This window comes from Pristiophorus japonicus, chromosome 3 (genome assembly GCF_044704955.1).
Source record: "Pristiophorus japonicus isolate sPriJap1 chromosome 3, sPriJap1.hap1, whole genome shotgun sequence".
Taxonomy (NCBI): domain Eukaryota; kingdom Metazoa; phylum Chordata; class Chondrichthyes; family Pristiophoridae; genus Pristiophorus; species Pristiophorus japonicus.
The window spans coordinates 43,139,305-43,158,312 of NC_091979.1; the positions used below are offsets into that span (position 1 = coordinate 43,139,305).

General features: G+C 46.0%; 1 protein-coding gene across 1 annotated transcript in view; it reads left to right on the top strand.

The window, feature by feature from the left end:
• Positions 1-19,008, top strand: part of LOC139257083 (protein mono-ADP-ribosyltransferase PARP14-like) — a 187,617-nt gene that overhangs the window by 26,271 nt on the left and 142,338 nt on the right. Inside the window, exons 4-7 of the mRNA XM_070874389.1 lie at positions 9,494-9,548; positions 9,649-9,819; positions 12,705-12,953; positions 13,153-13,389. Of these exons, the coding sequence (XP_070730490.1) occupies positions 9,494-9,548; positions 9,649-9,819; positions 12,705-12,953; positions 13,153-13,389 (712 nt within the window). The remainder of the gene's footprint in view (positions 1-9,493; positions 9,549-9,648; positions 9,820-12,704; positions 12,954-13,152; positions 13,390-19,008) is intronic.

Below are 19,008 nucleotides of genomic sequence, written 5' to 3' on the forward strand. Positions count from 1 at the left end.
GAAGTCCAGAACCAGGGGTCACAGTCTAAGGATAAATGGTAAGCCATTTAGGACCGAGATGAGGAGAAACTTCTTCACCCAGAGAGTGGTGAACCTGTGGAATTCTCTACCACAGAAAGTTGTTGAGGCCAATTCACTAAATATATTCAAAAAGGAGTTAGATGTAGCCCTTACTACTAGGGGGATCAAGGGGTATGGTGAGAAAGCAGGAATGGGGTCCTGAAGTTGCACGTTCAGCCATGAACTCATTGAATGGCGGTGCAGGCTCGAAGGGCCGAATGGCCTACTCCTGAGGGAGACAACAGTTTACCATTTCCCAGGCTCTTTGAGCATTGGTCTCTATATCTGTCCACTGATCGGTGGGCCTTGTGGCTATGCCCAGGGTGGTTTTAACTAAAGAGTGGAGTTGGGTCAGGAACATCTTTTTAAATTGTTCCTGATTCTTTCCTGCTGCAGCATTTGCGGGTACCTGGTTCTGGGTACGTTCATAGATATTGTACCGGCGATTAGTGAAGGCTCTAGGTGTCTGATCTGGGCGCTGTTGGGTCTGACTAAGCATAGCCTCTAAGTTTAATCTTCAGATCCCTAAATGGTTTAGGATCTCGGTCATGACTGCATCGGTCGCTGTGCCATGCTGGAGGATTGCGTCTTGCAGATTATTTTTTAAAGAAGTGGAACAGGCCAAGAGGAAGACTCATGTTGTCTCCCTCTTCTAACTCGGGGTGACCCCTCCTATCTGCTCACCTCCTATTAACTCCCAGTGAGTCGTCCCCATCATTAATGGGCCCGAACTCGTGGCTACACGCCGTGGTGTCAGCACCAGATATGGGCCGTAAGTCGATATGGTTACTGGTGATGTGACCATGCACATTACATCATAAAGAGCTGGTCACTACTGCTACGGTTGGCCCTTGTGTCTCCAAGGTATCCCATCCTTCACCGCCCTCCTGGGGATTATATTTACTGCATTCCTTTTCCCAATCTGTCTCCCCCTTGTCCCCTTCTGTTGCCTTCATTATTCCCCCCCATGTTACTGCGGATACCATGGCCCGCTGCTGCCCTAACTTACTCTTTAGCCATGCTATTTCTAGTTGGCACCAGGAGTAGTCTGCCTCCCTATGTGGCCTCTTAATTGCTTCCCTTAATGCCCCCCTAATGTCTTCTACTTCCTACTGGAGCCCCAGGTTTTCCAATTTATATTTCTTGAGCTCTAATCCAGTTTCATTTGCTTCAGCGGCAGCTGGTGGAGCATGTAAATTTGAGAGGCTTTGTTACTGTAGCAACAAAGCTGCCTGCTCGACTCCACTTTCTAGTTGCTTGATAATGTGGCTTAATTGATCGACTTCTTGTCTCAAATGCTGAATTTCTCCCTCCTTTAACTGCCTAACAAGCTGGATGCCTTCTTTCTGTTCTTTTATACTTTGAATTTCTTTTTTATTTTAGTTGAATCTCTTTTACTTGTAATTCCTTAAAACTTGTATCTCTTCTGCCCTTTGTTTTTTCATACTTTGAATCTCTGTTACTTGTAGTTCTTTTAAATCTTGTATCTCTTCCCTTAAATTTTGTTGCTCTTCTGCATCCTGCCTCATTAGTTCCTCATCTCTCCGAGCAAAGTAATGTACCCCGAATGCCAAGAGACGGTTCTCCTGGTTTGGGCCTTAGCTTTCTCTTATCTACTCTCTCCTGGACAAATGACACATGCTTCCCAAAGGACGCATGTTGGCCCTTACAAATGCATCGTGTCCATAACTTTTGTAAGTCCCTTATGGACACCCTTTTGTGTATTTTTTCATGGTAGGCTACAGCTATGTCTTTTGTTGGCTTTTTGTATGCCACCGATCCCTTCACCCTGTGTCTTTTGAATGTAACTTTTGGTGGGTCACCCTTAAACAGTTCCAACTACCGAGACAACTGCCTCTAAAGCACAACTCTTCCGATCCGTTTAACAATTTATACTTTTAAACTTCGCAACACATGAGATTTCCAAATGTTTAAAAGAATGATCTCACGTATCTCGCCAGATCCCGGGCGAACCCTCAGTTTTGTAAGACTTTTTAAACCTCTGGCATTAAATTGACAACAAGATGAATTATTTGAAAACAATTTGGAATAAGTTTATTAAACACACATACGTAGCCTATCGGACAAAACAACAGTCGACTTCATAGAATCATAGAAATTTGCAACACGGAAGGAGGCCATTTTGGCCCATCGTGTCCGCGCCGGCCGACCAAGAACCATCCAGCACTAATCCTATTTTCCAGCACTTGGTCCACAGCCCTGTAGGTTATGGCACTTTAAGTGCACATCCAAGTAGTTTTTCAATGTGGTGAGGGTTTCTGCCTCTACCATCCTTTCAGGCAGTGAGTTCCAGACCCCCACCACTCTCTGGGTGAAGAAGTTTCCCCTCATATCTCCTCTATGCCCCCTGGTTGTTGACACCTCTGACAAGGGAAAAGGTATTTCTTATCAATTCTATCCAGGACCCTCATAATTTTATACACCTCAATTAGGTCTCCCCTCGGCCTCCTTTGTTCCAAAGAAAACAGACCTAGCATCTCCAATCTGTCCTCATAGCCAAAATTGTCCAGTCCAGGCAACATTCTTGTAAATCAACTCTGCACCCTTTCCAGTGCAATCACATCTTTCTTGCAATGTGGTGATCAGAACTGCACACAGTACTCCAGCTGTGGCCTAACTAGTGTTTTATACAGTTCAAGCATAATGTCCTTGCTCTTATATTCCATGCCTCAACTAATAAATGCAAATATTCCGTATGCCTTCTTAACCACCTTATCTACCTGGCCTGCTACTTTCAGGGATCTGTGGACCTGCACTCCAAGGTTCCTTTGTTCCTCTACACTGTTCAGTATCGTACAATTTAATGTGTATTCCCTTGCCTTGTTAGGCCTCCTCAAATGCATTACCTCACAATTCTCTGGATTGAATTCCATTTGCCACTGTTTTGCCCACCTGACCAGTACATTGATATCTTCCTGCAGTCTACAGCTTTCTTCTTCATTATCAACCACACAGCCTATTTTAGTGTCACCTTCAAACTTCTTAATCATGTCCCCAACATTCAAGTCCAAGTCATTGATGTATACCACTAAAAGCACTGAGCCCTGTGGAACTCCACTGGATACATCCTTCCAGTCACGAAAACACCCATCAACCCTTTGTTGCCAGCCTCTTGAAACAATTTTGGATCCAACTTGCCATTTTGTCCTGGATCCCATGAGCTTTTACTTTTGTGACCAGTCTGCCATGTGGGACCTGATCAAAAGCTATGCTAAAATCCATATATACTACATCATACGCACTGCCCTCATCGTCATCATCATAGGCAGTCCCTCAAAATCGAGGAAGACTTGCTTCCCTCTAAAAGTGAGTTCTCAGGTGACTGTACAGACAATTTGGGAGTTACAGTCTCTGTTACAGGTGGGACAGACAGTCATTGAAGGAAAGAGTGGGTGGGGAGTCTGGTTTGCCGCACACTCCTTCCACTGTCTGCGCTTGGTTTCTGCATGCTTTTGGCGACGAGACTCGAGGTGCTCAGTGCCCTCCCGGATGCTCTTCATTCACTTAGGGCAGTCTTGGGCCAGGGATCCACAGGTGCCAGTGGGGATGTTGCACTTAATCAAGGAGGCTTTAAGGGTGTCCTTGAAATGTTTCCTTTTCCCACCTGGGGCTCGCTTCCCATGTAGGAGCTCCGAGTAGAGTTTCGTGTCGGGCATGCGGACGATGTGGCCCACTCAACGGAACTAGTTGAGTGTGGTCAGTGCTTCAATGCTGGGGTGTTGGCCTGATCGAGAACACTGACGTTGGTGCATCTATTTGCAGGATCTTGCGGAGGCAGCACTGGTGGTATTTCTCCAGCGCTTTGAGGTGTCTACCATATATGGTCCACGTCTCTGAGCCATATAGGAGGGTGGTATCACTACTGCCCTGTAGACCATAAGCTTGGTGACAGATTTGAGGCCCTGGTCTTCAAACACTCTCTTCCGCAGATGACCGAAGGCTGCTCTGGCACACTGGAGGAGGTGTTGGAACTCGTCGTCAATGTCTGCCCTTGCTGATAGTAGGCTCCCGAGGTATGGAAAATGGTCCACATTGTCCAAGGCCACGCCGTGGATTTTGATGACTGGGGGGGCAGTGCTGTATGACGGGGTCAGGGTGGTGGAGGACTTTTGTCTTACAGATGTTTAGGGTAAGGCCCATGCTTTTGTATGCCTCGGTGAAGGTGTTGATGATGGCTTGGAGTTCAGCTTCTGAACGTGCACAGACGCAAGCGTCATCCACGTACTGTAGTTCGATGACAGGATGATGTAGGTTGAACAGGTTCCCATTAGTTCTATAGTTTAGTTCCACTTCAGCGGGGAGCTTGTTGAAAGTGAGATGCAGCATTGCAACGAGGAAGATCGAGAAGAGTGTTGGCGCGACGATACAACCCTGCTTGGCCCCGGTCCGGACATGGATTGAGTCTGTGGTGGATCCATTGGTCAGGATCATGGCTTGCATGTGGCCGTGGAGCAGGCAGAGGATGGTGACAAACTTTTGGGGGCAGCCGAAATGGAGGAGGACGCTCCATAGTCCCTCATGGTTGACAGTGTCAAAAGCCTCTGTGAGGTCAAAGAATGCCATGTACAAGGGTTGGTGTTGTTCCCTGCATTTCTCTTGTAGTTGTCGCATGGTGAAGATCATGTCCGTTGTACCCCTTAGTGGATGGAATCCGCATTGTGACTCTGGGAGGAGCTCTTCAGTGGGGAGAAGATGGTTGAGGAGGATTTTAGCGATGACTTTCCTAGTGGCCGACAGCACGGGGATTCCTCTGTAGTTGCCACAATCGAACTTGTCGCCTTTTTTAAAGATGGTCATGATTACGGATCTCTGAGATTTGCCGGCATGCTCTCCTCCTTCCAGATAAGAGAGATGAGGTTATGCATTCGTGCCAATAGTGCTTCTCTGCAATACTTTAGTGCCTCAGTGGGGATTCCATCTATTCCTGATACTTTGTTCTTGAGCTGACGGATGACCTTTTATACCTCGTGCAAGGTTGGGGTTTTGCTTAGATGGTGGCGGGTGGCATGCTGCAGGATGGAATCGAGGACACTCGTGGCAAAGGCAGGGTCTTGTTTAAGGAGATCTTTGAAGTGCTCCTTCCAACAGGCCCTGACTGCCTTGGTGTCCTTAATGAGTGTCTCCCTGTTCTTAGCCAGCAGTGGGGTGGGGCTTTGGGTGCTTGGGCTGTAGGTGGACTTAACTCTAGTGAAGAATCCTCGCACATCATGGCTGCCGGCCAGCTGCTGCATCTCCTGTGCTTTCTCCACCCACCATCTATTCTTTAGGTCACGTTTTTTTTGTTGGACCTTGACCTTCAGCTGCTGGTAGAGCTGCTTTGCTGCTCCCGAATTGGGTTGCTGCTTTAAGTTCAGAAATGCCTTGCGCTTGCAGTTTATTAGCTCCTGGATCTCCTGGTCATTCTCATCAAACCAGTCTTGGTGTTTCCTGGTTGAGTGACCGAGCGCCTCTTCACAGGCACTGGTTATGGAGGCCTGGAGGGCAGACCAGGCACTGTGGGCATTCTGCGTCTCAGGGTCATCGAGGGTCGCCAGGTTGGCAGTGAGGCGTTGGCTGTTATAGGGCTCTCTTAACTGGGTCTTTGAGTGCCTCAGTGTTGATTTTTCTGTGCCATTGCTTCTGTTGCCATCGTTGCTTTGGGGCGATATTAATGTTGATGGAATGGATTAGATGGTGGTCCATCCAGCAGTTGTTGGCTCCTGTCATGGCCCAGATGATGTGCACATCCTTGCGGAGTCGAGCAGGTGGCAGTGCTTGGAACAAGAGTGTTGCTACGATGCCTTGTACTTGTCTCTCTGGTGGAACAAGGTGTTGGTGATGACGGGGTCGTGTTCTAGGCATTTTGTCAGGAGCAGGGTACCAATGGAGTTGGTTCGCCTCTCTGCTGATCATGCCTCCCCAAAGGTCTGTGTCCTTACCGACTCTGCCGTTGAAGTCACCGAGGAGGATCATAGAAACATAGAAAATAGGTGCAGGAGCAGGCCATTCAGCCCTTCTAGCCTGCACCGCCATTCAATGAGTTCATGGCTGAACATGAAACTTCAGTACCCCCTTCCTGCTTTCTCGCCATACCCCTTGATCCCCCGAGTAGTAAGGACTTCATCTAACTCCCTTTTGAATATATCAGTTTGTCCTCCGTAGGGACTCGGGACAGGGATTGTTTGAGGCTGAAGTAGAATTCCTCTTTGGCCTCACCTGTTGCATCGAGTGTTGGGGCGAATGCGCTGATAACTGTGGCGCACTGATTCTGGGATAGGGTGAACCGGAGATTCATGAGACGTTCACTTATCTCGTAGGGGGAGTCTCTGAGGCAGCCAACCAGCTCGTTCTTGATGGGGAAGCCAACTCCATGGAAGCGGCATTTTTCTTCTGGTTTGCCTTTCCAGAAGAAGGCGTAACCTCCACCTTGTTCTTTGAGCTCGCCTTCCACTGCCCGCTGGGTCTCGCGTAGGGTGGCGATGTTGACGTCAAAGCTTCTGAGTTCCCGGGCAACGATGGCGGTGTCGTGTTCCTGTTGGGGTTGTCCATGAGGATCCTGACGTTCCAGGTCCCAAGCTCCATTTGAAGGGGTGGAAGATGCCTGTGCGTGAGTTCTTTTTACTTGGGGTGGCCGTTGCACACCGGCTACCACATGGGCTTAGCTGAGCAAGGTCTTGGTCCAGTGGCAAGTGGGTCCAAGACGACTGGAGACCAGGCACTACTGTATGGGCCTAGTTGCCTACGGTGGGATGTGAGCCGTAAGCTCGGTGCTGAGATGGTGAGAGATCGGAGGCAAGGGAATTGGGGGTGAGGGATTTTAGGTAATGCTTCCCTCTCCCAGGTATTAGCTCCTGACTGAGTGCAGGCATCGGGATGACCAGAGATCCACTTCGTGGAAGGAGGAGAGGTCAGGGTGGCTGCAGCCATTGTGCCCACCACGTACTCACCAGCAGTTAAGTGGGACCAGCGGCCGTTGGGAGGCCAGGATGTCGCTGGATGGAGGAAGGCACGAACATCGTCGGTGGAGTGGAGGCCCGAATGTCGCCGGTGGAGTGGAGGCCTGAATGTCATCGGAGGGAGAAAGGCCCGAACGTTGCTGGAGGGAGGAAGGCCCGAACATCGCCAGTGGAATGGAGGCCTGAACGTCGCCGAAGATTTATCCTGAACTTCAGGATTCTTTCCAATAATTTTCCCACCACTGAGGTTAGGCTGACTGGCCTGTAATTACTCGATCTATACCTTTCTCCCTTTTTAAACAAAATCCTCCAATCCTCTGGCACCACACCTGAAGCCAGAGAGGATTGGAAAACAATGGTTAAAGCCTCTGCTATTTCCTCTTTTGCTTCGCTTAATATCTTGGGATACATTTCATCTGGGCCTGGGGACTTATCCACTTTCAAAGCTGTTAAACCACTTAATACCTCCTCTCTCACTATGTTTATTTCATCTAATATTTCACACTCCACCTCCTCAGTAGCAGTGTCTGCAACGCCCCTCTCTTTTGTGAAAACAGATGCAAAGTATTCATTGAGAACCATACCCACATCTTCCGCCTCCACACATAGATTACCCTCATGGTCTCTAATAGGCCCTGACCTTTAGTTACCCTCTTGCTCTTAAAATATTTATAGAACATCTTTGGGTTTTCCTTGATTTTACTTGCCAAGCATTTTTCATGCTCTCTCTTTGCTTTCCTACTATCCATTTTAATTTCACCCCTGGACTTTCTATACTCCTCTAGAGATTCTGCAGTATTTAGCCCTCAGTATCTGTCATAAGCTTCCCTTTTTTTCTTTATCCTACCTTGTATGTCCCTAGATCTACAGAGGGCTCTGGATTTGTTAGTCCCACCCCTTTTCTTTAAGGGCACATATTTGGCTTGAATCCTCTGATCTCCTCCTTGAATGCCTCCCACTGCTCTGACACTGATTTACCTCCAAGTAGCTGTTTCCAGTCCACTATGATTAAATAACCTCTCAGCTTAGCAAAGTTGGCTTTTCCGCAATTTAGAACTTTCATTCCTGGTCTATCCTTGTCCTCAGCCATGAACTCATTGAATGGCGGTGCAGGCTAGAAGGGCCGAATGGCCTACTCCTGCACCTATTTTCTATGTTTCTATGTTTCTATGTTTCCATAATTCAATCCAACTGAATTATGGTCACTAGCACCTAAATGCTCTCCAACTGATACCCCTGCCACCTGCCCAGCTTCATTCCCCAAAACTAAATCCAGAACCACCCCCACCTGTGTTGGGCTTGCTACATACTGGCTAAAAAAGTTCTCTTGAATGCATTTTAGGAATTCTGCACCCTCTATACCCTTCACACTAATTTTGTCCCAGTTAATTTTAAGATGGTTGAAATCCCCTACTATTACTGCCCTATAGTTTTTGTATTTCTCATAAATTTGCTAACATATTTGCTTTTCTATCTCCCTCTCACTGTTTGGGGGTCTATAGTACACTCCCAGCAGTGTGATCACCCCTTTTTTGTTTTTCAGTTCGACCCATATGGCCTCGTTTGATGATCCCTCTAACATATCATCCCTCCTCATAGCTGTAGTAGTTTCTTTAATTAGTACCGCGATTCCCCCCCTCCCTTTCCCCCCCCCTCCTCATTCCCGTCTGAAAATCCTGTAACCAGGAATGTTGAGTTGCCATAGCTGCCCCTCTTTTAGCCATGTCACTGTAATAGCTATAATATCATCTTCCCAAGTGTCTACTTGCGCTCTCAGCTCATCTGCCTTTTTCACTATACGCCTTGCATTGAAGTATATAACATTTAGTACAGCCAGACCTCCTTGTTGACTACTTTCTAGCCCTTGTTTCTTCTGTCCTTCACATTCACTTTCTACATTTTTACTTTCCAATTCCAGCTTTACTTCCCTCCCTACTGAATCTAGTCTCAGGTTCCCATCCCCCTGCCAAGCTAGTTTAACTACTCCCCAGCAGCATTAGCAAAAGCCCCCCCCCCCCCCCCCCCCACCACGAGGATATTGTTACCAGCTCTGTTGAGGTGCAATCCATCCACTTGTACAGGTCCCACCTCCCCCAGAAGCAGACCCAATGCCTCAGGAATCTAAAGCCCTCCCTCCTGCACCATCTCTCCAGCCACGCATTCATCTGCTCTATCCTCCTATTTCTGTACTCACTAGCCCGTGGCACCGGGAGTAATCCAGAGATTGCTACCTTTGAGGTCCCGCTTTTTAATCTCTCTCCTAGAGGTGCTATATAAATAAAAGTTATTGTGTTGAGCCAACACATTCAAGGGAGAAGGAGAGAAAATTAGCAGAAAAATAGAAAGTGAATTGACTATTTTTGTTTTATTTATATTCTTTGTTTTCATTTAATTTACATCCAATGCACCATTGCTTTGTCTAGAACAATTTAGTAACATATTGTGTATAGTACTCTTTTTCTGCTTTCCTCATACAGAGCCCAGCAAAAGGATTTCAAAATCAAGGATCCCTGGTTCCAGTGGATGAGTCAGGTACAGACTTTGTTTCTTCAGATCAAAGTACATCCTGCCATCACCTTCATTACGTGTCGCAATCATTATAAATGGTCCTATATACATTTATCTCTTTCAGTTTTGGAAACCTCCAAGAGAGCAGAAAGCAGCTCCAACCAGCTGCTGGTCTGTACTGATGGTCCAATTGACACAGATGTGGTTGCAATGTATTTTGAAAGAATTGTACCAGATATGGAAATCTCTGCAAATGGCCAAGACTCCTGGTTTGTGACCTGCCCTAGCAGTGATGGTAAATATTTGTATCATTAAGAGTACCATCTGAGAGAAAGAGAGAGATAGAATAGATGGCAGGAATGACAACAATACCAGCCTAGAAAAGGCTGCATTCCATGAATGTTTACCACTTCATATGCTATTACTTTATCGAGCATTCGTGTGCCAGTGTTGCACACAGGAATTCCTAGACTTTAGTTTTTAAAACATAAATGAGGCAAGCTTTAAGATTTTTCAATAAAAATATTGTCAGAAGTAGGTACTCTCTGCATTATACTACACTTACTCCAGCAGGAGACTGATACACATTCTCAGCCCTGGACCCAAATGTTTTTCTAATGGTAAGTTCTTGACTTAAAAGAGGAAGACCGAGGGAGAGAGAGAAACAGAGCGAGAGAGAGAAATAAAGAGAGAGAGAGAGAGAGAGAGAGAGAGCGAGGATTGAGGGAGTGCCATCTGTATAGCCTTCCTGCACCAACAGGCTTTCAACCAATCAGAAGCTACATGTCTTCAGAAACGTAGAATATTCTCACTTCCAGGTCGGAATCTTACTAGCCCTACAGTGCAGGTTTGGAGGAGAGCCCGCTGTCAAAATGGCCGAGATTGACAGTGGGGTGGAAGTCCGCTCTGAACCCGCCTCCTTGTCGGGTTTGGCTGCGGTTCACAGACCCGACACCAAGCGGTGGGCCAGCCAATTTAGATAGTTAAATGCTTGTTAAAAGGTAGTTTACCACGTACTTCCCATTTTCCAGGTTTGTAACGAGTTCCTGGAGCACAATTATCACGTCAGCTTAGGTCAGGTATTGTGTCAGCATTGAATGATTCACTAACCTGACAGCTGCAAATGGTCTATGAAAGCTCCCATTTCATAGGTCTGCACTTTCTAAGGTTAGAACAAGTTGCTAGCTGCATTTAAAAGGCAGATTGACCTTTATGCAGCTAGAACAACCTCTCCCACCATTGACACGTTATCTCAACCTCACCAGCCATCTATTCCATCAGCATCAGTGCCCTTGAAAAAATCTCACTTTGGTCCTCAGATTCCCAACACGATCAATCTGTCCAAGAAAGCAAAGTGTTGAAAATAAAGATTTCAATGCTTAACAACGCAGTAACAGAAACGTTACACGAACATTCGCTAAAGCACTCAAGTGTCTACCATTGTGTGTTATTAGTTTGGATGATTAGACAAGGATGAGGGTGAGTGTGAGGGGTGGCTAGTGAGATGGGTAAGTGATAATGTAGATAGAGAGGGATGGGTAGAGATGGGTGGAGATATAAGGTAAGTTGGTACGAGTAAGGATGTGTAGGAGTAGGGTAGGGAAGGCAGAGGCACAGCAGGATGAGGTTGAGTGTGGCTTTGCAGTAAAGTTTTGTGATCTACTGTAATCATTGAAAGGTTTGTGCCACTGTAGCCTGGTCCTTCTGGCGACATCCCTGATTGTGTCCTCCTGTGCAATGTACAACTAGGCTGTGTTGATCTCCTGAGGAGGTCTCTCCTGCCCATTGAAAGGGAAGAGAACCGCTCTGCTTGCTGTGACTCCCTCCATAACCATATGGAGGGAGTCACACGAAGCCTGTACGTTTACCCAGTGCTTGTCAGTGTTTGCAGCAGCTCAATGCTGTAGAACACTGATAGAACAACTGTCAAAATTAATTTGCACATCACAGATGACGTCATCAGACCAAATTCCTTTTAATTGGCCGGGAACCTCGTAGGGCTGGCTTAACAAGCCCCATCAATGGAAGATTATTCATACAGTGTGGGCTAGAGCGAGGAGTGGCTTCGCCACCTGTCACATACCCTGACTGTCCCAGTCTCACCACAGTTGACGAGATCACTGCCCCCGTGTTTGTAATAACCCACTGAACTGTGCACCGTGTTTTATCCTCTGTTTCGGGTCAGCTTTAGATATTCTCTGGTCATTCCCGTAAGTGGTCTGAGGGTCTTACATTGAGGAATGTGTCTGTACTGCCCAATATCTAATTATACGACAGTGTAACCACAGGAGCCCCTACATAAGAACATAAGAAATAGGAGCAGAAGTAGGCCATATGGCCCCTCGAGCCTGCTCCGCCATTTAATACGCCATAAATTGCATATCACTGGGGTGGGGACGGCGAATGGGACAATTTTTGACCAGCCTAAAATGGATGCAAAGTCAGCTGGTGTTGGGAGGCCTCATTGTATATTTGTTTGGCCACCCGAGACGAGATGATGAATTGCTTAACATCCCTGGCCATCCTGGCTGATGGGCCTGTGATGAGATAACATATCCTGAATGTATCAGTTTGAGATAGACGGTGAGTTGTGGCATATCCCAGATTGGCTCATCTATCTTTAATACACATTATTCAATGTATACAACCTTTGCCCATTTAAAAAAAAATCTCTCCCAATTCACTTTGTTATAAAGCACATCTCTTAAACATGACACTTAGCATCAGACCAAACATTTTCAGGTCAGTTTTAACAACGGGCGAGAAGGAAAGCAATACTTCCTTTGTTCTAAAACAGAAAATGCTGGATGAGTGAGATTGAGAATTTATGACGGAACTTTCCTTCATTCACTATTTGCAGTGAGTATCATAATCCTATATATAAAGAAGGTATTTACAATTTCAATTCAAATAGTGAACAGAGCAAACCTTCAAACTGAGTGACTTAATTTACACTGGATTGATGAACGTGTGTTGAACTCCTTTGTGTGCTGCTTTAACACAATGTTTAACCTATTCTTTGTTGCCTGTTACATCAGGTTATGGAGCGAGTTATTTTGTCAAAGCAGTTGGACTTCTAAAGAGTGCTATGGTTGTGATGGGTAATATAAGGGATGTAAGGTTCGTACATAGATACATTTGACTGACTGATTATCTTGCCATTCTGGTTTATGTTTACAGACCTGGAAAAAATTATTTCACAAAAGCAGCACAAGCTGGCTGGAAACACTCTGAAAGTACAATTATATGATAAAGCTAAAGAGGAGGAAAAGTATGAATCCAGAAAATTTGTTCTGAGGGGTTTTAATGGTAACTCGAGGTTAGAGCATATTTCACTGTATGTTGACAGTCTCAGCATCAACACAAGGCATCATATTGAACCTCTGCAAGATGGTGAAACAGTGGTGGTCACATTTGAAACTGATATAGGTTGGTATTCTCACACTTTATTCTTTTCTAATTTTTTTTAAACTTATAGCAGTTCACTTATTTTCACATTTGAGAGTGAAGCCAGGTTGATTGATGTGTGGAACTGAATGAAGTTGTTTCACTGAAGCCTGTATTGAAGTTTGTGACTAATGTGGCCGTGTGCAGTAATATGGCATTTTCCCTTCTGTTGCTTTTTTAGATGCCAAATCCTTTCAGCAGAATTGTTTTCAGAAGCCATTTGAAAACAATGTTATCACTGCCCTCCGTTTGGAGAAGACAGATAGTGTGCAGATAGAAGGAATTGATCCAAGTCTCACCGATGACTTCCTGGATTTGTACTTTTCAAATACCAAACGCAGTGGTGGGGGGGACATCACAGAAATCACTGTCAAAAGATTTGAAAGGACAGCTATTCTTCGTTTTCAAGATCATGAGGGTACAGTATTTCAATTTTTGATGAAAAGAATGGATGTATTTCAAGAATTCTAACGTTAAAATTTATTTTGTCTCCAGCTGGCTATCTTTCCAGCACATCGTTTCTAAGTTTAAGCTTCATAATGGCCTGGAATTTGCGCTCCTCATGACGGCGGACTGGCGTGCTTCCGCCTTTGAAACTGACCGCAATGTCAGGATTTTGCGGATGCGCAGCCTAATGCGTAAATCCTGAAGTTGCGGTCATTCATTCCCTGTTCTGACACTGGCTGCGCTGTGCGCACCCCACCACAGTGCCGGCAATCAGTGCAATCTCTCAAATCATGGAACTGACAAAGACTTTGGCTCTTCTGCAGTAATAACACTGTTAAATACCCACCTAAAAGTTAGACCCTTTTGGACGAGGAGTAATTGGGGTTCTAACAGTGTATTGACGGCTAAACAATGGCCCTGAAAAACTAGTTTTAATTTTGTGCAATGTCACATTTATCCATTTTAATTAAAATACATTTTTTTTTTAAACTTTTCAAAAAATGTTTTACATTTCTTTTTAGAAGTTTGCTCATCTTCATTTCGTTTCCCCATGTGACAGCCCCAATTTTTGTTTTGCTCTCGCTAAAATTTTTTAAAAGTTAGAATTTTACGAGCTGATGCACTTCCTGGTTCGCTGTGTGTGAGAATTCTGCTTTTTGATTGGCGACTTAGTCAGCTTGTTGATGTCACAACAGCTCGCACTATGGGATTCCCACTATATTCCGATGATTTGAATTACGCGTCGGAAAACCTGAACCTGAACAGAGATTGTCAGAACTTTGTGCGAAGCTTATTTCAGGGCCAGCAGCGAATACCTTTGCTTTGCCGCTGACTTCAAATTCTGGGCCAATATCTATCCACAGCTCTGATCTTAACCCAACCCACCCGACGAGAATGGGATGAGTGAGCGGCTAAAATCAGGAAAATCGACTTACTATCCTTTTGCCAGAATTTTTCCAGCCCTGCGAGTGCGGTTTTCGAGGTTGGCCTGCTGTCAAAGTAACCCTGATTGACAGCAGGTCGGAATCTCGCTCTAAACCCACTTCCATATCAATTTCTCAATTGTCAGGTCTGCATGGGGATCGCAGAACCAACAGTAAGCGGCGGGCCAGTTAATTAAGATAGTTAGGAGGTAGTTGAATGCTACTTAAGAGGATTAAAAGCAGGCACTTACAATCTTACCAACCTTTTGCAGGGTTTGCAGTACCTCAGGGAACATGCCAGGTAAGTTGAGTCGGGTTCTCAGTGACTCTCGATTACTTTAGCTAGTTGACAGCTGCAGAAGTGGTATAAAAGCTACCATTTCACAGCTGTTCACTTTCCAATGTCAGAAGCTGAAGCCTTCAGGATCTGGAAGAGACTTTTGACCTATACGCAGTTTGGAAACGTTTGCAGTGAACTCTCTATTCACTACCACCTTCTTGACAAGGTCCTACATCAAAAAAGTAAAAGCCCATGGGATCCAAGGGAGGGTGGTAAATTAGATCCAAAATTGGCTCAGTCCCTTACTTTTTGTAGTATTATATAGATTTAGATTTAAATGATAAGGAAGTTTGCAGATGATACAAAAATTGGCCGTGTGGTTGACAGTGAGGAGGAAAGCTCTAGACTGCAGGAAGATATCGACAAAGTGGTCAGTTGGGCAGAAAAGTAGCAAATGGAATTCAATCCGGAAAAGTGTGAGGCAATGCATTTCGGGAGGGGCACCAAGGCAACGGAATACACAATAAATGGGAGGATACTGAGAAGTGTGGAGGAACAAAGGGACCTTGGGGTATATGTCCACAGATCCTTAAAGGTAGCAGGTCAGGTCGATAAGGTAGATAAAAAGGCATACGGAATGCTTTCCTTTATTAGCCAAGGCATAGAATACGACAGCGGGAAAGTTATGCTAGAACTGTATACAACACTAGTCAGGCCACAGCTTGAGTACTGCGTGCAGTTCTGGTCACCACATTACAGGAAGAATGTGATTGCACTAGAAAGGGTACAGAGGAGATTTACAAGGATGTTACCAGGACTGTTACCACTTTTTTAGCTATGTGGAAAGGCTGGGGTTGTTTTCCTTGGAATAGAGGAGGCTGAGAGGAGATTTAATTGAGGTGTATAAAATTATGAGGGGTCTAGATAGAGTGGATAGGAAGGACCTATTTGCCTTAGAAGAGGGGTCAATAACCATGGGGCATAGATTTAAAGTAGTTGGTGGAAGGATTAGAGGGTGATAAGGAAAAATTTCATCACCCAAAATGTGGTGAGAGTCTGAAAGGGTGGTAAAGGCAAAAACCCTCATCGCATTTAAAAGGTACTTGGATGCGCACTTAAAGAGCCGTAACCTACAGGGCTACGGATATAGTGCTGGAAGGTCAGATTAGACTTGGTAACTCTTTTGACTGGCACAGACACAATGGGTTGAATGGCCTCTTTCTGTGTCCTAATTGTCTATGATTCTATGGAGCAACCTCTCTCACCATTGACAGATCGCTTCTATTATTTCAACGTCACCGGCCATTTATTCCAGCATCATCGGTGCCCTTGAACAAAACTCACCTTGGTCCTCAGAATCCCACCACGATCAGCTCCAACACCAACACCACCAACAACAACATCAACCTTCTCCACAATCAGCTGATGCTGCACAGGACACAGGACATCAGCACCTAACCACATTGCTGCCTGGGATGCCAGGGATGGCCTCACCATGGCCACATTTACTTCATTTGATGCTGTACACCCTGGCTGCCACATGATGCATCAGGTTGGCACCACCACAGCTCCTATAAAGCATCCCTGCAAAGCCCATGCCATTCCTTTCACACTCATCACCATTGCGGGGCAGTGGGGTGGTACCCTTATGTCTCACCATTCACTACAGCAGTGTGTGAATAGTTCCCTCCGGGTCCTAATGCCTGTCTAGTGAGGGGTTGTGTAACAAACAAATAGAGTATGAACACAACAACAAAGGCATGGATGAGGGTTTCAGCAGCAGATGAGCTGAGGCAGCTCGGGCTGAGACGGGAAATGTTACTGAGGTGGAAATAGGTGGTCTTAGTTATGCCACGGATATATGGTCGGAAGATCATTTCAGGGTCAAATATGACACTAAGATTGTGAATAGCGTGATCCAGCCTCAGACAGATGCTGGGAGAGAGATTGAATCGGTGGCTAGGGAACAGAGTTTGTGGCGAGGCCCGAAGACAATGGCTTCAATTTTACCAATATTTAATTGGAGAAGATTTCTGCTCATCCAGAGCTGGATGTCGGACAAGCAGTCTGACAATTTAGAGACTGTGGAGGGGTCGAGAGAAGTGGTGGTGAGGTAGAGCTGGATGGTCATCAGCGTACATGTGGAAACTGACACTGTGTTTTTGGATGATCATGTAGATGAGAAATAGGATAGATCCTTGGGGGACAGAGAGGTAACAATGTGGGAGTGGGAAGAGAAACCATTGCTGGTGATTTTCTGGCTACGATTAGATAGATAAGAATGGAACCAGGCGAGTGCAGTCCCACCCAGTTGGACGATGGTGGAGCAGCATTGGAGGAGGATGGAGTGGTCAACCGTGTCAAAGGCTGCAGACAGGTTGAGAAGAATGTGGAGGGAGAGTTTGCCTTTGTCACAGTTACAAAGGATGTCATTTATGACTTTGATGAGAACCGTTTTGGTACTGTTGCAGGGGGTAAACTGGATTGGAGGGATTCAAACATGGAGTTCTGGGAAAGATGGGCATGGATTTGGGAAGCAACAACACCATCAAGAACTTTGGAGAAGAAAGGAAAGTTGGAGATGGGGCGGTAGTTTGCAAGGATGGAGGGGTGAAGAGTTGCTTTTTTGAGGAAAGGGGTGATGACAGCAGATTTCAAGGGGGGGAGGGGCAGTACCTGAAGCGAGCGAACCATTAACAATGTCAACTAACATGGAAGCCAGAAAAGGAAGTTGGATGGTCAGCAGTTGAATGGGAATAGGGTCGAGGGAGCAGGAAATGGGTCTCATGGACAAGATGAGCGTGGAGAGATCAAGAAGGGAGATCGGAGAGAAACTGGAGAAAGATGCGAGTTTAGGGCTAGGGCAGGGGTAAACCTTAGAGGAAGTTTGGCCCGATGGGCTAGGGGAAGGAAGGGAATTGGCAGAGGCAGCTGATCAGATGGAATCAATCTTGGAGATAAAGAAGTCTCGTACTTGTTTTTGGAGTTGAGTGTGGAGGAGACAAGAAGACGGCTAGCAGTAGATAATAGAAGCTGGGGTTTATCCTTGAATTCCAGAATGATTCTGGAATAGTGAGCAATTTTGGCAGACCTGATAATGCTTTATCTGGCGGTGAATGGCTAAACCAGTTGATCGCCATATCTGTTCAAGTCTGCGTCCGTTGGACTTGAGGGAGTGAAGATGTGGGCCATACTGGGGGAATGGCCAGGGTAAGAGAGAGTAATGGTTTTAATAGGGACTAGTGCATCAAAGGTGGTGGTGAGGGTGTGTTTGAGCAGATCGGTAGCTGCAGAAATGGCGTGGTGAATGGAGGGCCAAAGGCTGGACAGTTGGGATTTCGTAAGTGCAGTGTAAGAGAGTTGGGAGTGAGATTTTCCAGGGGTAAACACAGAAGTAGGGTTGGGTGGGGGAAGGGGATGTGGATTGAAAGCGATACAAGCAAGTGGTCAGAGTTGACACGGTAGGAGGAAACGAGAGATGGCAAGGTCAGGGGGCGGGGGGGGGTGGCCGTGAATAAAGGTTGGGAAGTTTACTTGGAGGGAGGATAGGAGGCTAGTAAACTCAAAGGAGAGCAAGTATGATGAATTGAGATGGAGGTTAAAATGTCCGAGGATGAGAAGTCGCTTGGTGCAGAGGCTGAGGAAGGAAAGCAGTGAAGATATCTTGGTGATAAAATTATTATCATACTTGGATGGGTGGTAGAGAACGAGAATTTTAAATGAGAGGTGAGAGGGTGGAATAAAATGAGATACTCAAAGGAGGAGAAAGTACCAGAGGAGCAGGGGGTCAGACCCAAGTGTGATTTGGTGATGAGAGCCACACTGCCACCACAGTGGTCTGGGCAGGGCACGTGGTGTAAAGTATAGCCAGGCATGGAGGCTTCATTTAAGAGTAAGATGTCATCACCCCTCAGCCAAGTTTCTGTCAGGCCCATGATGTCAATGCAATCATCCACAATAAGCTCATGGATAGCAAGGGCCTTATTCGCAAGTGAGCAGACATTCTGGAAGGAGATGCGAAGAGAGTTGGTGATGGCGTCCACAGGGTCAGTGCTGGGAGGGGTGAGTTGGATGAAGATTAGCCCCTAATAGGCGGGAAGATCGAGGAGAGAAGAGGATGGGACAGATGTGGTTGCTACTCGTGAGGAAACAGCGACGAATTCCACGGTAGGCCCTTCGTAGGATGCCAAGAGAGGCACAGAGGGAAGCAGAAGGCTTATCTAAGAGGGAGTCAAACCTGGGACGCTGGCAGGAGAGTGTGAAGAGTAATGAAGGGCTCTGGAAGGGATTTGGGGAAGCAGAATATCCGAGAGAGGAGCGATAAATGGTGGCTTGATGATAGGAGGGATAGAAAGAAAAGAAAAAGGAGGGAGAAAAATTGGAAATT